Source organism: Ictalurus punctatus, chromosome 2 (genome assembly GCF_001660625.3).
Source record: "Ictalurus punctatus breed USDA103 chromosome 2, Coco_2.0, whole genome shotgun sequence".
Classification (NCBI taxonomy): Eukaryota; Metazoa; Chordata; class Actinopteri; order Siluriformes; family Ictaluridae; genus Ictalurus; species Ictalurus punctatus.
The window spans coordinates 35,569,647-35,590,950 of record NC_030417.2 but is presented as its reverse complement, the minus strand read 5'-3'; the positions used below and the strand labels follow the sequence as shown (position 1 = coordinate 35,590,950).

Sequence of the window (21,304 nt, the reverse complement as noted above, 5' to 3'; positions counted from 1 at the left end):
TGCTTTGGGTCAAAAGTACTTCATTTGTTTGTTTTGGGTTTTTTTTTTTAACCCTGAATAATCATGTTTCTTTGTGCTCTTCAGTTCCCATCAGATTGGCCGAATGTTTGAAGCCTTCTGTACCGTTTAGTCGTAACCCTGACGGGAAGAATAAAATAATTCCAGACAGTTTTAACAGAACAAGGATGGAACACACGGTTAAATTGGACATTGGTTTGTTTATTCGGAGAAGGATTCAGTGGACTGCACAATAAAACGTGACTCTCACATTTACAAGAAATGATAAATATTTGTCCAATTAGCCATCACCTTCCTTTGCAGAACAAAAAAAAGTGGAGTCAGCCGCGGTGTTACATGGTCATTAGAACGACTGTCGAACTCACAAATCAACAGGAAATAATTCCGATCACGAAAGAAAACAGAAAAACAGCCGATACTAGGTTTAAGACTCGGGTTAAAGCGGTTCAGCGCGGTGGAAACTAAAAGCAGGGGGTTATGTTGAGACGGGTAACCTGACAACAGTCCATCCCCTTTCTGCTTTAAAAAACAAAACAAACAATACTGTACCTCCATCAACATCAGACACCTTCTCTCTCTCTCTCTCTCTCTCTCACTGACAATTTACTCAGACTTTAAAACCAATGACCACAAAAAGGAAAAGAAAAAAAAAAAAAGCACAAATTATAATTTACGGATAAACGATTACAGATGTGCTCAATCTCCACAACGATTCAACTTAAAACAGATTGCCAAATTCAAATATGACCAGTGTGTCTCAGACAAAAATCAAGAACGCATTACTGACCTGACCTCGCCTATATATTAAACAAGAACAAAAACCTCTGTGGAGATCTTCACTTCCTCCAACACGTGAATGAAACTCGGTTCTCTTCAGATCGATCCACAGCTTAGCTTACACATCTGCAAAACGTGAATACACACTTAAAAAATAATAATTAAAAAAAAAAAAAAGCCTTTCACAGAATCAGCTGTCAACAAAAAATCATCCGGACTTTCGACACGAGATTAATACAAGCTTCAGAAGGATAATTAAAAGAAACGAAATAGATCACATTTTCTTTTCTAAGGCAGAATCAAACGAGCGATCTCAACCTCACTGCCGGGCCAAAACTGTAGTCTGGAGATTCCGAGAGATTTAAAATAAATAAATACATCTGTGTGTGTGGGGAGTTAGGATATTAAGGCAATGCAGTGGCGTCGTCTTCATGCTCCTGGAGCCTGCGCCGTTCTGGACGAGGATGATTACAGAGACGGGGGACGTCGGGAAAGAAAGCAGGAGATCACAAAATAAAAGTTGGTGTGTGGGGGGGTAAAAAGGACGCACCGATCCGATTCCTCGCGCTCGAGATCAGTCTCGTAACGCTTTCTTCCATCAAGCTGCATTCGAATAAAGCTCCAACACAAACTCGGGGCGGGTCTCCTCGAGTTCAGCAAGTGACACAAAGTCAGAATGGCCGCTCGCATCAACGGTAAAACACACCGGCACTTCTTTACCTTATACTGTATACACACACACACAGTTGTGAACTGTTCAGTCAGTGTTACGGATTTAATAAGCCATTACGTCCATGTTGATTGATCTAAAGTAAATACTTGTGTGTACACACACAGCGTGACTCGTATAAAGGTAAAGACGTGCCGCTGTGTGTACTGTTGATGCTGCGAGCGGCCATTTTGGTTCGACATCACTCGCTGAAATCGGATTTGAGGGGCGTTTTCGGGTCACTCCCCGACCCCTCCGGGTCAGAAATGACCAGTGCTGCGTGCGACTAAAAGCTGCGACTCGTTACAATCGTTATTTCAATCTTAAAGGAAGTCTGATGTGGTTTAAGACGCGGCGAGACAAAATGGCCGATTGTAAAATTAAAAATAGGTTTCGAATGCGAGCTGGTCTGGGATGATTTTTTATTTTTTTTTTTTGCACTGAGGGGGAAACGCGATATGTTCTCTGGTTAAGCGGCGAACAGGACGTCCTCTCGATACACGCACAAGCTTTCACGCTCCTTAAAGGAAGGAAGCGGCAGCGCTGGAGGATACGCTGACCTCTGACGTTTGTATTGTTGTCGAGAGAAATCGGTGCGTCCCAAAATAAAACCAGCTGCAGTGGACCGAATCGGATCCACACACACACACACACACACACCTCTATCCTCCATCGTAAAACCTCCTCCCGCAGAGGAGGAGAGCACAACTGTCAGTACAACGCGCTGCACACGATGAGGGGAGGCCGTGACGGGGAAAAGCGGAACAAAAAAAAAAACTCGAGCGCACACAAACCGAAAGGAAGAAAACGGAGAAAGGGGGGGACTGTGGTCCAGAATTCCGAGCACATCTTCAGGGATTAGTGGATATAAGCTCTGTAGACTGCAGACATGTCGTTGTCCGACTGGTCCAGCGCCTTCGCCCTCTTATACACCTGCAGAAACACAGACGGTGTTTAAAAACAACACGCTTCGTTCCACTTCACACACAGTGGGCATGTAAATATCACCCACACACACACACACACACACACACACACACACACACACACACACACACACACACACACGTCACTGCTGGAACCATAATAAACCGCCATAAAAATAATATCTGCTCCCTCCGTGAGCCTCACTTCCTTTTCTTCTTCTTACTGAACTATTCGTCTGTAAAGCAGTGCAATAAATAAAGTGCTCTTCATCCGTCTTTGGGAGTTTCATATGAGTTCATTTTAAATTTCATCATTCTTCTAACCTCGGCACAGTTTTTCACACACATCTTAACACATCAGTTAGAATGATTCTTATACACACACACACACACACCTCCTCAGCAGGTAGGGTACATTAGGTAAAGGACATCTGTACAATTCCTACGAAAATACCACCATACCAACGATATCTCAGAAAAGTGTATCGCGGTACTGATATTATATCGATCTATCGGCCAGCCCTACGAGCAGGATGTGCTTACTGAAGCTGAAAGTAAACCGTAACGCACAAATATTCCGGAGTCCTCGGTTCGAGCGCGGTGCAGGGAAGCGTTTTAAATCCCCGTCTGATTATTATAATCAACATGTTTTGTAAAGCGTTAGATTTAATGCCCCCCCCGTCAAAAAACCGATACACCACACTCCCACTCAAAAGTTTGTGGACACTTGACCGAAGTGTTTCTCATGATCTTAAACACCGTCTGATCTGAAGGCGTGCGATTAAACGTGTGAAATCGGTGTCGTGGACAAAACTATAATCGCGCCAACGTATCCGTCTCTTTCGTGAGAAAACGAACATTTTATTTACGAAAAAAAAAAAGTCGTTTTTAAACGGACGACTCGGAGAGAAATATCCCGAAAAGCAGCGGATGAAGAGTCGGGCGTCGGTGTGACCTCCTTTAATGCTGTTTAAAAAGCATCTCGGGGAAATCCCTCAAGAAATCGCCCGAGAAAACATTTCTGGAAATTCTAGGGAGAAAGGACGTCGACTTTGAAGATGATCAAATACTCAATTATTTAGGATTTTTTTTTAATCACAACATAATCTCCATCGCTCCGCTTGTGTTACTCCAGAGTTTTGATGACTTTATAGAGATTGATTAATTTATTCCCCGACACATTTCAGAAGAACACTAAGGTAAAGAATGCGTGTGTGAACTTTTCACCGGTAGTGTATATCCGTAATAAATAACTGGTGTTATACACCTCATAGTTAATGCTAGTTAAGTCGGATACACGTTTAACGGTGCTGTATATGAGAGGGTAAAGACGAAACCGCGGTTATATGGTTTTTCTTCTGTTTTTTTTTCGGGTTAAACGGGAAACTGGAAATAACTGCTCGTAGGAACTAAAAGTAGTGAGTGGGGAACTGAACGACAGACCACACACACACACAGTTTTCTTACCTCATTCGCAGCGGCCGCCATCGGTGTAGGGTGATTAACAGAGTCTCCCATCGAAATAGCTAACCTTAAATCTTTCTGAATGTGTTTTAGGTAATAATCTGGTTTGAAGTTGCCCTGCAAAATATCTGGAGGAAAAAAAACACAAAAACAAAAACAATCAATCAGCTTTTCCCGATCTTCCCCCATAAACAGTGCTATAGTACTGGAAATCTCTTATAAAAAGGTGCACCATGTATACAGAAGGAATAAAACACGTCGGGGCATGCTGTTACAGAAAAGAAATCAACATTGTGGTCATGTGACCTGCTCTCGCTTACGTTATGGCGGCTACAGAAAGCTGTTCTCTCGCCAGCCTCGAAGTTAACCGGGCAAATAAAACCAGTCTCGTCATGTTACCAAGAAACCGTAAATAAATAAATAAATAAATAAATAAATGGGGGGGAAAAAACACACAAACAAACAAAAAAACAACAAAGTAAACTCCTCTATCGGGAAGATGCCAGAAAACTTAAAGTTACAGAGCGCTGACACCGGAGACTCCTTCTAGAAGCATTAAACAAAAACCCATTTCATCAGCGACCGATTCCACGTCTTTTAACGCGCCCGCCGTACGGGTCCCTGTGAACGAGCTGTTGCTATAGAAACGATAGCGTAGTATAGAGACCTGCCGTCAGAGCTGCTGCTATCGGACCAATCGGCATGAAGAACAGCGCTGTGGTATCGTCATCAGTTACAGAACAGGACGCGATGGTTGGAAAGATCTGGCGGACGAAACGGTCACCGAGCGAGGCGTCACGTGGTAACGTTTAGGTCGCTAAACCGGTCCGCGCACGTGGACCGAACTAATTTATTCACACGCTTTTGAAATGTACTTTCGCAGTAACGTTAACCCGAAGGCGGTCATGATCTCGTAAACGAGAATACACTCGAACTCTTCGAACGTAGCACTTTAAATACATCCTAAGTAGACCGCGACCTTGACATCGTTAAGTAGACCGTGATTTTCAGCACATTACATAGATTTGTTTTGATCTGTTTAATGTATGATCTTCAAAATGGCACAAATCGGTTTAACTTTTTCTTTTCCCAACACGTTCGTTCATACGTCTCGGCGTAAGCAAATTCCTTCCGTCAATAAAATATTCTAGGTATGAATTTACATCATTTCCAGTCACACTCTGCCCCCTTGTGGTGCAATAGCAACCAGGAGAACTAAACACTGGTAATTCCTGTACGATTCAGGTCGCTCCACTAATATTGGCACCCTTGGTAAATATGAGTAAAGAAAGCTGTGAAAAATTGTTTATTGTTTAAACTTGATTAAAAAAGAAAATATTCACAAAAACACTCTGCTCTCATGAATAAACAACTGCAAACAAAAGAGGATTATATTTATATTATATAAATTGGTAAATATAGGGTGTGCAGCAATTATTGGCACCCGTATGAATTTGAGAAAAATATATTTGAAGTATACTCCCATGGGTATTTGTCATTTACTAGGAACAGGAAGGTGTTCAACCAGGACTTCCTGTTTCACAGGGGTATAAATATGAGGTAACACAGGCCAAATTGCCTTAATAATTCATAACAATGGGTAAGAGCGAGGAATATAGCTGTGACGTGTGGCAAAAGGTTGTTGAGCTTCACACAATGGGGAGTGGCTATAAGAAAATAGCACAAGCATTGAATGCCCATTTCCACCATCAGGGCAATGATTAAGAAGTTCCATTCAACTGGAAATGTTATGAACCTGGAATTGGACGCGTGTCTATATCGTCTCAACGCACTGTGAAGAGGACGGTTCGAGTGGATAAAACATCTCCAAGGATCACAGCTGGAGAACTGCAGAAGTTAGATGTGTCTTGGGGTCGGAAAGTCTCCAAAACTACAATCTGAAGTCACCGACATCACCACAAGCTGTCTGGAAGGGTTTAAAGAAAAAAGCCTCTACTCTCATCCAAAAACAAACTCGAGCGTCTTCAGTGTGCAGACACTACTGGAACTTCAAATGGGATCGGGTTCTACAGTCAGATGAAACCAGAATAGAGCTTTTTGGTAATAAACACAGAGGTGGTTTTGGTGCACACAGAGAGGTAGACATATGGAAAAGTACCTCATGCCCACGGTTAAATATGGAGGAGGATCTTTAATGTTTTGGGGCTGTTTTTCCGTCAGAGGACCTGGACATTTTGTTAGGACACATGGCATCATGGACTCCATCAAATATCAACAGATATTAAATGAAATCCTGACTGCCTCTGCCAGAAAGATTCAAATGGGCCGTGGTTGGATCTTCCAGCAGGACGATGATCCAAAACATACATCAAAATCAACACAACAATGGTCCTGTCATGACCATCCCAGTCCCCTGACCTGAACCCCATAGAAACCCTGTGTGGTGAACTGAAGAGGAGAGTCCACCAGCCTGGACCTTCAAATGTGAAGGATCTGGAGAGATTCTGTATGGAGGAACGCTCTCAGATCCCTCGCCATGTATTCTCCAACCGGAATTATAGGAGAAGACTCAGAGCTGTTATCTTGCCAAAGGGAGGGAGCACAAAGTACTGTATTGACTAAGTGTGTTAAATATAGTTGTGCAACAATTATAGGGAAAGTTTTTTTTTTAAAATAACCCGTGTTGTGTTTGCGATTGTTTGATATCCGTGAGAGCAGAGTATTTTTGTGAATATTTTTAACAAAAAGATCAAAAGGTTAAACAATAAAGACAATTTTTCACAGCCTTCTTCACTCATATTTACCAAGGGTGCCAATATTAGTGGAGGGCACTGTATCCCCATCATTTATATAATTTACTGCACGGTCTTAAGGTCTTGACACTTACTTTCTCACTTCCACAGAATGAAATTTTACTTTCTTTGGAATCTTTTTAAGACATCTTTGTAAAGCCTGCAGCTCAGCCTTCATCATCTTAACAAATCGTCCTCGCGCTCGGCTCGTGACTCGAACGTTTCTCTGACAGCAGCACGCAAAAAGAAGAGGAGCTCGGCTTTGAAATTAAAATAAATAAAATAAAATACAGCGTGAGCTAGGAGCGTAAACACATCCGGGCCGAAACTCGCTTCAGCACAGACTGAAGGGTCGTGACGTGCGGTCTTGGCGAAAGAGGCTGAAGCTGAGGTATTACGCAGTTCGGACAAAGAGTGAGGTAAATAAATAAACAAAAAAATAAATAAATGGTAAATGTTTATACGAAGAATTTAGTGAAACACTACAGTGGTACAAATGAGTGTAAAGATTGCTCACTTTGGCATTTCTGGTCCACGAACGTGCTGGCCATCTGCCCCTGACACAGAATGTCCAGGAAGGTCTGCTGTGATTGGCCGGTGGCCTGAGCGAGGGTCAGCCCCTCTGCGATGGTGGCCATGAAACTGCCCTGCACCATGTTGAGGATCAGCATCATCCTCGCCGCGTTGCCCGCTTCTCCTAAAAACACACACACACACACACACACCATTACATTGTCCACTTAATTACAGCAGTACTGCAAAACCAGACCGTTCAACAAAACGTCACTAGAGTATATTAAACTCCGCCCACATCCTAAGAAACCGTCTGGCTTTCGTTTCGCCGTTTTAACCCAGTCCTGTTTGAAGACGCTCGAGTATTATCTACAGTATTACATATATAATAATATAATATAATATATATATAAAAATATATTTAAAAATGGCGTGCGTCGTTAACGCCGCTTCCCGACTGGACTAGAATCACAGTCCAAGTAAAATCGATAGGTTTGTTCGTCCTTTTAAATAAAGTACCTAAGAAGAATGAGGTTTTGCCCATGGCCTGGAAGCAGCTGCTGCAGTCTTCGTAAACGGTCCGATCTCCCGCTGCGACGATGACCAGCATGCCGTCGTTGGAAAGCTGCTGACTCCCTGAAACCGGAGCTTCCAGGAACCGACCCCCTCTGGACGTGATCACCTTTAAAAAAAAAAAACATCCGAAAATCTCAAGTAAAGCGGCAGAGCGCACGCACAGGGGAGGACAGACGAGGCTGGGGAAAAAAAGCTTTATCGGTTTAAAGAGCTGTATTAGAATAAAACCGTTATTAGGATGTTCCTTTAAAGGCTGAGCGTAAAAATAAATAAATAAATAAATAATCAGTAGGAGGACTATTTAGTGATCCTCTTCGCCCGTCTTAACGATGGGAACGACTCGGAGTAAGAATCCATCATTACTTTAATATCAGTGTTGGTGTTTACTTTAATTTCTAGTTCCACTTCACGGGAGTTGTACAGGACAACGCCCAGATAGCGCACACGCTCTCTCTCACACACTAATTATATCACAGTGACGTCACATGCAGCTTGTTTGCACACTGGGAAGATGACAGTACAGTGAAGTTTTTGCTCATTTGCTTCGTTCAGACATCACGGCCTCTAACGTTCACGCATACGCCGACTCGTAGCCACCGCTAACGACTAGATGTGGGCGTGTCCAGTCACCCCACCCCTCACCCCCCTATTCGTACCTAAGGGACGATATACATTTCTTCAGTGGGAGGAAACCGGAGAACCCACACTAACACGGGGAGAACATGCGAAACTCCGTACAGACAAGAACCCGAGCTCAGGATCGGACCCTGGGACGCCATGTATGAAAAGCGGAATATTAAGAACGTCTATTAATCACGGGTTTAAAAACAAAAACGTCCTGCTGATGTCCTGGTGAGCGTCCAAGCTCCACGTGACGATGTTGAGATGATGGATGTGTGTCTTTGCCTTGTTTAAATGATGAATTTACTTTTTTCCCTTTAATCTTAATAAATAAATAAATAAACAAACAAACAAACAAACAAACAAACAAACACCAAGATCTTCACAAGATGTGTACGTAGGTCACGCGACGTCTCGACGCCCAAACTGTGCAGCGCCCTAGAGTAACCTCTCACTCCTCCATTTCCCCTTAACACAAACACTTTCACCCTCCTTCTTCGACATATCAGGGTGTTTCCTCACTTCTTTCTTTCCTCCGTGTGTGTGTGTTTAAGTATAAACTCGTATGAGCTTTAATTCACAGAAGCGTACCTGCGAGAGCTCTGTAATGGTCTCGGGATCAACAGTGGACATCTCCACGTAACACTTTCCGGGTCTGATTCCCTGCAACACACCGCTGGGACCCAAAACCAACTGGAATTTTAAAAGATTAATCAAAAGAGATGAGAGAGGGGGGAGAAAAAAAAAGGACAGTGTTAGAAAGATCAAAGCAAATAGGCACGAAGCACAACACGAAAATCTACCGAATTAATAACAATTCTTTAAAAAAATAAATAAACTATATGAATAAATAATTCCATTAAGAAACTTTTAAAAAAATAAAATAAATAAATAATAGTGATGGCACCTGATCTGACTCCAGCTATTCTAATAATAATAATAATAACAATAAATAATTAAATAAATAAAAATGTAAAAACATATTTCTAATTTGTTCTTTAACAAAAGGAAAATTGTATTTGGAAATATTTTTGTGTTTTTATGTTTGACCATAATATGAAGAGTCCTGATTGTATTTTTATTTATTTTTAAAATTAGGACTGATTATTATATTTATACTTTATTAAATTTGTAGTGCAAGTGATTTTTGTGCGAAAGCTGCATTTTAAAAAATTGCTCTATTTTTTAAAAAGCTTTTTTTTTTTTTAAGAAAAACATATCAGATGGGCCTCAGCATTGGCCAATACCATTATTATTATTATTATTATTATTATTATTATTAATAGTAGTAGTAGTAGTATTGAATAAAAACCATTTTAACGAGACACACAAGCTTCTCATACTTCCTCAGTCTAATAAAATAATCTTTGTTTAATCAACCCTGAAGAACGTAAACCTCTGAAATGTATAAACAGCGAAGACCGTAGCGGTCTAGTCTTCACGTTTGATCTACACCAGAATCCAAGACCACAAACACGGAAACAGAGCTGAGGTTGCAGGGCTCTGGATCACGTGTCCACCTACATCTCTGGCAGCTTTGGGGTCTGATACGCAGGAGAACGTGATGTCGCACATGGACACCACCTCAGCTGGAGTTCGTCCTAACCTGGCGCCTTCCTGGATGAACAGGTCGCACTGCAGGAAAGAAGAACATCATGATGATTCGTCTCGAAGGAGACCTCGCTGCAAGACGATTCGTTATTTCGTTATTTGCGGGACTTTTCGGCAGGGTGGAGCTTCGCTGTATTTAAAAGAGCGACACGTCTTCGCGATCCAGCGTTCAAACGCGTTCTCACCGGTCGCAAAGCACTTTCCTCTCTGTACGAGAGATCGTTCACACACACACACACACACACACACCTGGAGCAATTCAATTCTTTTCCATAGCCATGCTACACACGTGCGCATCTCAAAAAATTTGAATTTCGTGGATTTAAGCTTTTGGGAAGGAGTCTCCAGTGTCAGTGCTTTGCAACATCCGCTATGTTTTGTTTTTTTTTGTAACATCACAAGCTGTATGAACTCCAAGAGAAAGAATGAGAGTGGATGGTGAGATCACGCTGGATCATAATGGCGACCTTGTTTCCACAACACTCAACTGTAAACATATAAATATAACGTTTAACGGTAACCCGATGCGCTCCAGGACGAGCCGCGATCACGATAAAACGAATCGGAGCTTGCGCGGCGTACTTTTTCCGCCGTGCGATTCCACACGGTCACGACGTGGCCCATCTTCAGCAGGTTCGAGACGATTCCGCTGCCCATCAGTCCGAGTCCGAGGAAGCCTATCCTGTTCGTGAGAGAAAAGAAGACAAAAAGGGTCGGCTCTGGGTTTAATCTTTTCAGTCGGCCGGAGCAAAACGGCGTAACATTTCCCCCAGGTTCGGATTCCGTTTAATCGATTTCACACGCGAGCGGATCCGTCATGGCGTGGACGGTTCACTCGGCGCGTACCGTTTGTCTGTGGGCGTGATGCTGCCGTTGAGAGCCGTGCTGTCTGCAGCCTGGATGGACGTAGAGCCGGCGTCCTGAACGAGACAACAAGAACAGCAGCACGTAAACAACACGTTATTTACCGACTCGACGTAACCGTTCAGAAGCGACAGACGGGAAACAAATAGCACCTCACCTCTTCGATAATCTTCAACCGTTTGCTTATGGGCTCCATCGAAGAGGCTGGCTGTGAAATAAAAATCCCCGTCACATACAAACTGCAGCAAACCGCTAGCGTCATTCACCACTTACGGCCGCCGCGCGAACACCACGTCTGCCCCGGAGACCAGCCCATCATTTCATCGTTAGTTTTATTCTTTAGTTTTGTAGCCGTCGTTGTTTTTTTGTGTTTAGTCAGATCATTGAGCTTCCTTTATCAGTCGCGTGTATCAGTCGTAGCGAGAAAACGATTTCCTCAGGCTTGGGCTACGCCCACGTTAATCCGGATAAATCCGGACGCGCGTCTCTTTCCGTCCGCGTCGGGCCTTTCCGAAAACGCTCTCCCGAGTGGATGGATCCGGAAACGGTGTTTCTTCGCGTTGACGTGTGGACCGAGGAAACGCAGATACTCCTAATTTTACTCACGTGACCCATTCGACCGGAAACAAACTTTTTTTGGGAAAACGTTTGAAACCGTCAGCGTGGACGAGAACGCGGTCGTCGGACCTGTCCGGATTAACGAGGACGTAGCCGTTAAACGCCAATCAGGCGATGGAGAGCCTCCCAAGTGCGGCGTGTACAGATACCGCGTCCGACTTTATTCAGAAGCGGGACGCAAGAACCGCATCATTTTCAAGCTACAAGAGAACCGCATAACTCGCGTTACTGAGTGACGTACATCCTCCTCGCTCCTATTCAGTGAGCTGTTTAGTCACAGAGTTACACAGCTAACGAGCGCTGATTGGTCTAAAGCGAGATCTAGTGTACATACAGTACACGGTGCATTCGACTCGAGGTCGCAACTTGTAATTTCCCATCTCCGGCCAAGGAAAAGTGAAATAAATCCTCACCCCTCAACTTGAAATCCCTACTTGCGTGGGGCGGTCTCTTCTCACCTACACGTGCCGAGCTGTATATACAGTTTGAGGAGGAAAACACACGTCACTCATCGCAGTTAGCTACCTGGATCGTCGAGACGTCCGTGGTTTATCCCCGCACCTACACGCGGAGCTCGAAAACGACATCGTCATTACTACGATAAAACCGACGAGTTGCTTCTCGCCAGGCGGACGCAGCACATCGCCCGCTCCGTTTACAGGGCGCCGTTACTTACGGATTTACTGACACGGACCTACACGTTTGGGGAAGGTTTATATGATTACACGTGACGAAGCAGATCGATCGATCGAGGTTCACGTTAGCGGGTGTCGTCGTGCGGAAACGTGCGGAAACGCGCGGAAACGTGCTGGAGGCCTTGGGAACGTTTCCCCGCCAGCTACGCTTCATTAACGCCACAGTTCTTGCGTAAACGGTCCGCAGGAGCATGGACGTGCGTCCGGGCCGGTTGACGCGGCGCGGTTTTTCGTGATGACGCTCCGAGAATGAAATGATCTGACGTGCACAAAGTGGACGGAATCAATTTCAATTAAAAACAGAAAGCTACGGCGGACAGGAGCCGATCGGACGTGTTGTTCGGGAGGCGGAGACACCGCACGCCCCGCTACGCTCAGGATCATACAAATGAGTTTAACGGTGCTCTGTGCTGGTCAGTAGGTTGCCTCTGAAGCTTATCGCCGAGGTGAATCCGGCCGTGTCGGCGCCGTGCACACACCGCCCCGTCCGATACGGAGAGCCACGAAGCCGGCGTTACACACCACAACGTTATCTTTCACAGCCATGCACCTTGTTTCAGTTCAACCCAAACGAAAGCTTGAGGCAACCGACAGGCCATTTTTTATTATTATTATTATTATTATTATTATTATTATTATTATTATTATTATTATCCTACGTTTTTTAAAAAAATTAAACACAACAACTTTTCCTTCTGTTTTCACATAATCGTTAAGTTCAAATCACCACTGAATGAGTAGACAGGAAGCAGCGGGGAGCAGCAGGGAAGCAGTGTGCAGAGGAAAAAGGGGGTTTAACTACACAGGAAAGAAAAAGCTCTCATGCACGTTGAGGAAACTCGGCCAGGACTCGCCGTCGGCCAAAAGAACCCTGTTTTTTTTTTTTTAAAACAGCTGTAAAGAGATATGACATCACTGTGCATTATCCCATCAACAAACATTCATCGTGTCCAAGGAGTGAGGAGGAATTTTCCAGACTAAAATCAAATCAACACAACAAAAATCGGTAATGAAACGTCATTAAAACTGGCAGAACTCGAGATTGAACCTGTCGCATTCACACACACACACACAATACGGCAGGTCACGTGATCCGTTCGAGAGCCCTGACGAGCGCACAAAAGGATCATGGATCGCATGGAGAGTTTAGAATTTCTTACAGACCGACAAAGTGTGCGTTTACTTTCAACGCAGCCTTGAGGAGTTATCCGGCCTTCACACGTGGCTTTTTATTTTTATTTTTAAGAACAATATGGAAAATTATACGTTTGTAAAAATATTTGTACCGGCCCTAGCTATCCTGGCTTACTGTCTATGTTTATTATTATTATTATTATTATTATTATTATTATTATTAACGAAATAAAGAGGAGGATGTTTGTCTTCGCTGTAGAGTTCCCGCTGGTACGTGGCATTAATGTGACCGGATCACAAGTAGATGGCGCTACACACGGGCGTCAACGGGGTCGGATGCGTCTCGTGATCCGATCACTCAAACCACATCCGGAGGTGATCTGGGACGCACGGGACATCACGTCACGTCCGCGGTCCGAACGCGACTCCTCGGCCGCGTTTAAACTACATGGATCACGTGACCCAATTCCGATAATTTCCTCCAACGTGGCGCAGATCGGATCTGACCCATGAACGTGTAAGCGGGGGGGGGCTCATGGATTCAGAGTGTCTCAGATCCGTTTCAGGCCTCGTCCATATGTGGGAACAATTCCGATATGAATCAGATACGTGCGTACGTGTCCGCCACGTAAGAGGACAGATCGGATATCCCCCCCGTCGACGCGAGTCGCACGACGTTTAAAAAGCGACGGTGGCGAATGACGTCGACCCGGGTGGACCCTAAATGCGAAAACACAACTCTCGACAAGGCCGATCTTTTTTTTCCCCTCCCGAGTTTTGCTTCCTTTAAATATGGCGCGAAAAACAAAACCTGTATTAAATTTCCGTCTGCTTCCGTTTTTACTTCCTTTTCAGCCTGAGCTTTTCCGGTGACGTCTAATGCAGATATCCGATATGGGTCAGTTTTAAAAGATGATGATGTAAGCAGGTCGGTAAAATAATCGGATATAGGTAACAAATGGGAACCGGGCATCAAGACCTGCGGTGTAAATGCAGTCCTTGTGTCTCGGACAGCGACGAAGGACCGACCGACTCCCCGGGAATCTCGGGACCGACGTAATAATCGCATGCGACAGGCTCTCTCTGTCGGAAACGGCGCCTGATCAGAATTTGATCGGTCTAGAAAACTGGGGCCAAATTAAACCAAAAACACGTTTACTCTCAGAATTACTATTTAATCTGGGAAAATTCCTCCCGTAGCGAAACGGAAAACTTGAGCTACTTGGGGTTTTTTTTTTTTTTAAATATACACACTAAGACAGCCACTGTAGCAGTGAAAAAGAGAGAGACGGGGGAGTCGTAGTAGGAGTGAGAACGAAACATCAAGTCAAGTGCAGGAGACAGAGGACAGGAAGAAATGCTGACTGAAAGCATTCTGCACATCCTCTTACCTTCTCAGACTGGCTGAGCAGAAAGTGATGGAAATGTGGGTCATCCTTTACCGGCTATAATGGAAGAGAGTTAGATTGGAAACTATTCTGTGAAGAGCCGACACTCTGCTCGTGTGGGACTGTGTACAGCCGCGCGTGCGCGCCGGGAGGAAACGGATCGGTCCGATCGGACACGTTTTTAGGTAAACGAGACGCCGAGAGAGAGAGAGAGAGAGAGAGAGAGAGAGAGAGAGAGAGAGAGAGAGCGCGGATAAAGTAATTGCCTCCGAGATCGCGCGGTGAGCGGAGAGGAGCGCTTCCTGTACGCGCAGATTAGCCTCGCCGGAAACCTGGCCTACGCAACCGTTCAAGAGCGGGTACATTTCTTCTTTTCCCTTTTCCTGTTGCGACACGGTTTCGCTTCGTTTCGTTTCGACCTTGTACGGTTGTGAGGCCGGCCGGGGAAAACCCTTCAGCGCTTTCTACTACGTACGCGGAGCGCGTTTCCCTCCGGCGACACGACTCCGGATTAAATTACGAGTGCCAATCGGTTGAAATTCTGAAAAGCGCAATATACATCAAAGAGGCTGAGACATTTGTTTGCGATAAAACAATGCTAAATAAAACGAAGGAAGTTCAATTTATTCGAGTTTATTTACGACATCTTTATACGCTACATGCCCAAAAGTATGTGGACACCCAATCATCACACCCACACCAAGTCACCATCAAGTTTGAAGCATAACAATTTCCCGTCACTGGAACGAAGAGGCCCCGAACCCTGTTCCGGCATGACCATGCTCCTGTCCACAAAGCCAGCTCCATGAAGACATGGTTCGAGAAGGTTGGAGTGGAAGAACTCGAGTGTTCCACACAGAACCCTGACCTCAACTCCTTTGAATACCTTTTGGGATGAACTGGAGCCTCCTCACCATCCCGTCATCGGCGCCTGACCTCGACCTCACTAATGCACTCGCATCTGAATGAACACAAATCCCCACAGCCACGCCCCCCAAAATTTAGTGAAAAGCCTTCCCAGAAGAGTGGAGCTTATAATAACAGCAAAACAGAGACTAGATCAGGAATGAGATGTTCAACAAGCACGTGGGTGTGATGATCAGGCGTCCACAGATCTTTGGAAATGTAGTGTTGGTTGGGGTCATGGAGGATGACGTCACTCGTATGAAACGCATCGAGGATTCTATGGTGTCTCATTACTGTTGAGGAACCTCCATGTGAACATACGCCGCGTTCGAAGTGAAATCAGACGTAAAACAAAAAAACCTTGAGAATCTGGTCGAACAACTAACCAAGCCAGCGGTGAATAAGTGGTGTGCGTAAGCGCTGCCGTTACACTCCTGTCTCTGCAGGCAGAACAGCTTCCGTTAAGCCTCTGGTATATTTCTTTTTTCTTTTTTCCGCGTACGCATTGCCTTTCCAAGTATACTCCGTTTGACACGTACGCATACACAGGCGGTCGACGCATGTGCATTACTTGCACTACCGCTCCTGGCCTACAAGAGTCAGTACAGAGCAGTAAAGCAGGTCTTTTGGTGTGAAGGACGACGACGAAGTAGAGACATCAACACGAAGAACAATGCTCGGGCGATCTCTCGCTACGATTGGCACCTGTACACAAACGCTTATACTCTAAGGCTAGAATTAAACAAATCTCCTCCGTTTTTTTTCTTCGACTTCCTTGAGAATCGAATCCCTGAGTCACTGTCGCCACCTTGTGGAACAACTAAACAGTACAAAAGAATTAAATGCGCACCTGCGACAAAGTACATACGGTTAGAAAGAATCTGGCGGCGCGTGTACAGGACGTGCACGTGTACTCTGATGACGAAGTCTGCGTCCTGGCGTACGTGTAAAAAGCGAAGCATACGCACAACCGTCCCAGCGACGCCGTTTAACCACCGCCACATCTCGTGGAGGCTGATTAACGATTTCCCCCTGATACCGAGCGACTTCTTGCTGGATTTATTCATTAGCAGTTTGGATGATGTTGTTTTGTTATCTGGACTGTAGAGTGACGCACGGATCGTGATTATCCCTGGCTTTAAACCTTTATAAAAACCACGCAGGATTACGTACACAAGAGGAGGCAATTACTTTATCACACTTCACACTCTAAACAGTTGGCAGATGCGCTGAGGTCACTCAGCCCAACACAAACAAAAATATAACAGTAAACATCCAGCCGATTCTGACGCCTCTCTGCGCAGCCCTCGAGTACAAAACGTCTGGGGTTTTCCCCCCCCAGTCTTTAGTATTTCAGCAAAACGACAAAAGCTGCCCTGACGACGTAGCGATATCAGACGTCTCGGCAGAACACAAGTCGACGTTTCTCACGCTGCTGCACGGGCTACACCCCGTCCTTGTGCGCGCTCCGTCCCGGTTTCTATAGCAACGACTCAATCACGGACGGTCCACGGAAACATGAACGGACTGAGACGTGTGCGTGAAATCGAAACGTGCGTGAACTCGATAAAGCTTTCTGTGAGGAGAGTAAAGACGGTCACGGGCGAAGCTGTAACCGAGTCTAATTGCGTTCTCTGTAAGATCCTGGCGAAGGAACTGGCCTGCCTGGTGGACGTTCCACGAGACTACACGTAACTATAAACGGACAAAAAGCCCGACGTGTCGTCGATCGATGAATAGAAAGTGCGGCATACTGCCACGGTACTAGAGGAATAAAACACTTCAGCAGGAGCTGTTCGAGTGAAATAAAAACGTGGGGGTGGTAGCGGTGACTCCGCTCCATTACACCGTCCAATCGATGATTAGTTTCCTCGAACAGCACAACACTGAGTGTCTTATTCTTCAGCCATTCTTCTCGTATAATTACATAGCTGGGATAACGACGACGATGATCCGGACGGGGTTTTTCTTTCCGCCCCTCTAGAGATCATGTTCAGACACGCTTCCTCAGACACGACCGTTTCCTAACATGTTCAATCTTATTTATTTATTTCAATCGATTTAATATTTTACAATACACAAAGAAAACTCTCCTGGAATTTGATCGTTTGTCGTTCAAAAAAATAAATAAATAAAATAAATAAATAAATTAAAAAAAAAACTCCCCATAACGCCACCTTCTGTTCTGCAGAGATCATCTTCAGTAAAATTCGAAATGTAAAAAAATTTAAATCGTATATAATTTCGACTAGACTGCGCAGGATAGATCGGCGCAGCTTTATCGTTGAGTCGGCGTACCGAGTGTGACGGTGCCACTGCCGGGAAAAACCTAGTGTTTTTTTTTTTTTTTTTTTTTTTTTACAGTGTTATTACGTACGGCGTTTACACGAAGGTCACGTGGTGTCACGCGGTTGTCGTAACGCTGCGGGATGAAACAAGTACGAGTCCTTGAAGTACGTTAGCTTAACCTGTATGGCGGCTTGAAACACGCCGTGTATATATATATATATATATATATATATATATATATATATATATATATATATATATATATATATATATATATATATATATATGCTCAATGTCCACTTTATTAGGGACACCTGCACGTACGCGCGGTTATCTAACTGTACAGCGGCAGCGTGATCGCCCAGGCGTATAGGTGTGCCTAATAAAGTGGACAGTGAGTGTATGAGCAGCTTAGGAAGAGTTAAACTCGTTTAACAAAATGGCTTCCGCTAGCGATTAAAGCATTAAGACATTACACATGAACAGAAAGCTAGCACAAAGGTCGGCTACTACGGGGCACTTTTTTCTTTTTGTATGAACGGCGACAGCAGGAGGACCGCCACAGTCACCACACCATAGTGTAAGGACAAGCGTCTGCATTAGGGATGCATCAATACCGTTCCCCCCACCAGACACCCATACCGAAACGAGTAAACTGCTTCGTATGGATCAATCACGGACGCCATCTTAAAATCCCCGTGACATCGAAATGGACGTTTTGTGGCTTTTAGTGCCATACGAATATGGCAGCCTTAAGGATATCTATAAGCTAGTGTGCTCAAAAATCGCATTTTAGAAGATAGACACTACCGGTCAAAAGTTTACACACACTCTTTATTTATTTGTTTTCCCCACGTTTCAGAATAATAATAATAATAATAATAATAATAATGATGATAATGATAATAATAATAATAATAATAATGATGATAATGATGATAATAATAATAATAATAATAATAATGATAATGATAATAATAATAATGATGATAATGATAATAATAATAATAATGATGATGATAATGATAATAATAATAATAATAAAGTTATCAAAACTCTGGTTATCAAAACAAATGGAACTACGGGAATTGCGTCGTGATAAATAAATAAATAAATAAATAAATAAATCAGAATAATTTAATATTTTATCATCTTCAAAGTCGACGTCCTTTTCGCCGTGCATTTCCAGAAAAGTATTCTTGGCGTTTTCTCAGCCGATTTCTTGAGGGATTTCCCCGAGATGCTTTCAAAACAGTATTAAAAGGAGTCCACACCGACGCTGGACTCTTATCGGCTGCTTTTCGGAAATATTCCGCTCCGAGTCGTCCGTTTAATAACGGATGTGTGTAGATGAAACGTTTTCTAAGGAAAGAAACGAATACGTCGGCGCGATTATATTTCCGTATAAGACGACCATCTCGAACATTTGATCGCACACCTTCAGACCACGAGAAACACGGCGGTCGGGTGTCCAAAAACTTTTGACCGGCAGCGCGCGCGTTCAAATTTTACACGCGCCGTCTCTACCGGCGACACTCGACGACGTCATTCGGTACCCCGGCTTTGGTGCGTTCGACTCCGGCTGGATGTGACCGAGCGGCGAGAGTCGTGGGGGCGGAGCTGAAAACGGAGCAGGACGCCTTCTGCTTCGGTGGCGTTTCGAAATTGCAGTTGAAGCGGATTAGATGCGATATTTCTCAAATAAACAGAATTTTACGTGCCTGCACGTACAAGAACAAAGTTCGACATGAGCTTGTAGCGTCCGAGTGTTTTTCTTTACAAGTACGAGCAAGAGATCACGGTATCGGTATAGATGCATCCCTAGTCAGCATGGTTTAAGAAGGAGGGGGGGAAAAAAAGCAAAAAAGTGCGTCTCAAGCAGGGCAGAGTGTGAGTTTATCACCTACACTGCTCTCCCATTTGAATCCTGCAACTGTTCCAGCCACCAGCCGCTGCACAGAGGACGGTTCTGGGTCAGAGTCAGTTTGCTCCTTAAGGGAAAGAGAGACACATTTACCACAGACTTAAAGTTGTTCGTTTGTAAATAAACGTGGTGCCTGAAGCAAAGAAGCAGCTCGTGCACAAGGAAGCCTTGTGCGTGCGCTCAAGCCACGAAGCACAACCACACAGCAATCGAGCCACGAAATGACGTGACATGCGGACGAACGGGAACACGTGCGGATACGATCCCACGAGTCCGCACCACACACAGGAAGAAGGGGAGAACATACACGTACAGGTCTCGGACCCGTGATATGAAAGCTCGGCGAACTGACCTTGTCGGAGGAGCCGCCCTTGAACGCGTCCTCGTCGTCTTCTTCTATAATCTTCATCGGTTTGGCGGCGGCTTTCCGCCCCTTCTCCGATTTGTTCTTGTCGTCCGAGCCGTGCGCCTGGGGGAGATTTATTTATTTATTTATTTATTTATTTTAAACAAAAAAGGGAGAGCTTATTTGATCGACACGCTGTCCGAACACGTCGCTCTGGGGTGGGGATCGCAGAAGGATGTTAGTTTGTATGAATAAGATCCTAGAAGAAATCCGTTAAGCGATGTAAAGGTGTTAAAACGGTACTCGCGGCAAAACTCTGAAGTACAGGAATTTCACCCGCGACGCGTGAAAACAAGAGGCAAGGACGAGGACGGACGTGCCGCTAGGACGAGCGTCAGGGACATCTACAGGAGGTTCAGATATAACAATCATTCAGAGAGGGGGGAGGGGGGGGGGGACCGGACACCCTCTACTCTCTATTGGGCGGGGGGGGACACCCTCTACTCTCTATTAGGGGGTGTACGGAAGTCCAGATTTTTCCTTGTGATCGTGCAAGTTATTTTATTTTATGGCGAAAGCGGTAACGTGAGTAATCGTTCGAGAGCCACAACGACGAGAACAAGCTACTTGCATCTGTAGACGAAGTTGGCAGAGCGTTCGTTCGTGACCTTCTCGAGTGACCGAGACTAACTTGGAAACGGTCTAGCACTGACGAGCGCATATAGGATAAATTTGGGAGATTAAAAAAAAATAAAAAAAATCGAGCTCAGGACCGAATTCGAAGCCCTGGAGCTGGGTCGGGGTTCCGGCACAGTGGCTATTTATTCCTGCGTTCGTCCCTGATTAAAGTCGGGGACGTTCAGTCTTTGCTACAGCGAGGTCACTAGAACATCACCGACTCGGTATTGCGCACTTCGGTCCAGTCGTAGCCGTCACGTCAGAATCTGATGCTCTCCCTAGCGCTACAGGAGCGGCACACGTCCTTGCAGATAAAGGAAGTGAGGAGTCTGGGGCCCTGTGTGTCGAGTGCGCTGGAACTCACCTGCTCTTTCCCCTTGGCCTTCTTCAGGTATTCCTCCACAGCATCGACAGCCTGCTGGAAGCGCTTTCCTTTGTTGATCTTGATCATCTCTTCCTTGTGGGGGTGGTACGGCTTCAGCTGTTCGACCTTT

At 44.8% G+C, this 21,304-nt stretch overlaps 1 protein-coding gene across 4 annotated transcripts in view; it reads right to left on the bottom strand.

Moving 5' to 3' along the window:
- Nucleotides 1–198: 198 nt before the first annotated feature.
- The window catches only part of glyr1 (glyoxylate reductase 1 homolog (Arabidopsis)), a 25,685-nt gene continuing 4,579 nt past the window's right edge, over nt 199–21,304 (bottom strand). The window contains exons 4-16 of one of the 4 annotated variants that reach the window (XM_017458746.3): nt 21,175–21,304; nt 20,139–20,255; nt 19,770–19,853; nt 14,671–14,724; nt 10,990–11,040; nt 10,815–10,888; nt 10,551–10,650; nt 9,882–9,992; nt 8,949–9,050; nt 7,680–7,842; nt 7,165–7,344; nt 3,898–4,022; nt 199–2,437 (exon numbers count right to left, since the gene is read on the bottom strand). The exon at nt 21,175–21,304 is cut by the window's right edge and continues 9 nt beyond it. In XM_017458746.3, coding sequence (XP_017314235.1) covers nt 2,363–2,437; nt 3,898–4,022; nt 7,165–7,344; nt 7,680–7,842; nt 8,949–9,050; nt 9,882–9,992; nt 10,551–10,650; nt 10,815–10,888; nt 10,990–11,040; nt 14,671–14,724; nt 19,770–19,853; nt 20,139–20,255; nt 21,175–21,304 — 1,366 coding nt within the window. In that variant the 3' untranslated portion in view covers nt 199–2,362. The remainder of the gene's footprint in view (nt 2,438–3,897; nt 4,023–7,164; nt 7,345–7,679; nt 7,843–8,948; nt 9,051–9,881; nt 9,993–10,550; nt 10,651–10,814; nt 10,889–10,989; nt 11,041–14,670; nt 14,725–19,769; nt 19,854–20,138; nt 20,256–21,174) is intronic. The other 3 variants (XM_017458755.3, XM_017458765.3, XM_017458775.3) reach the window with 3 other exon arrangements.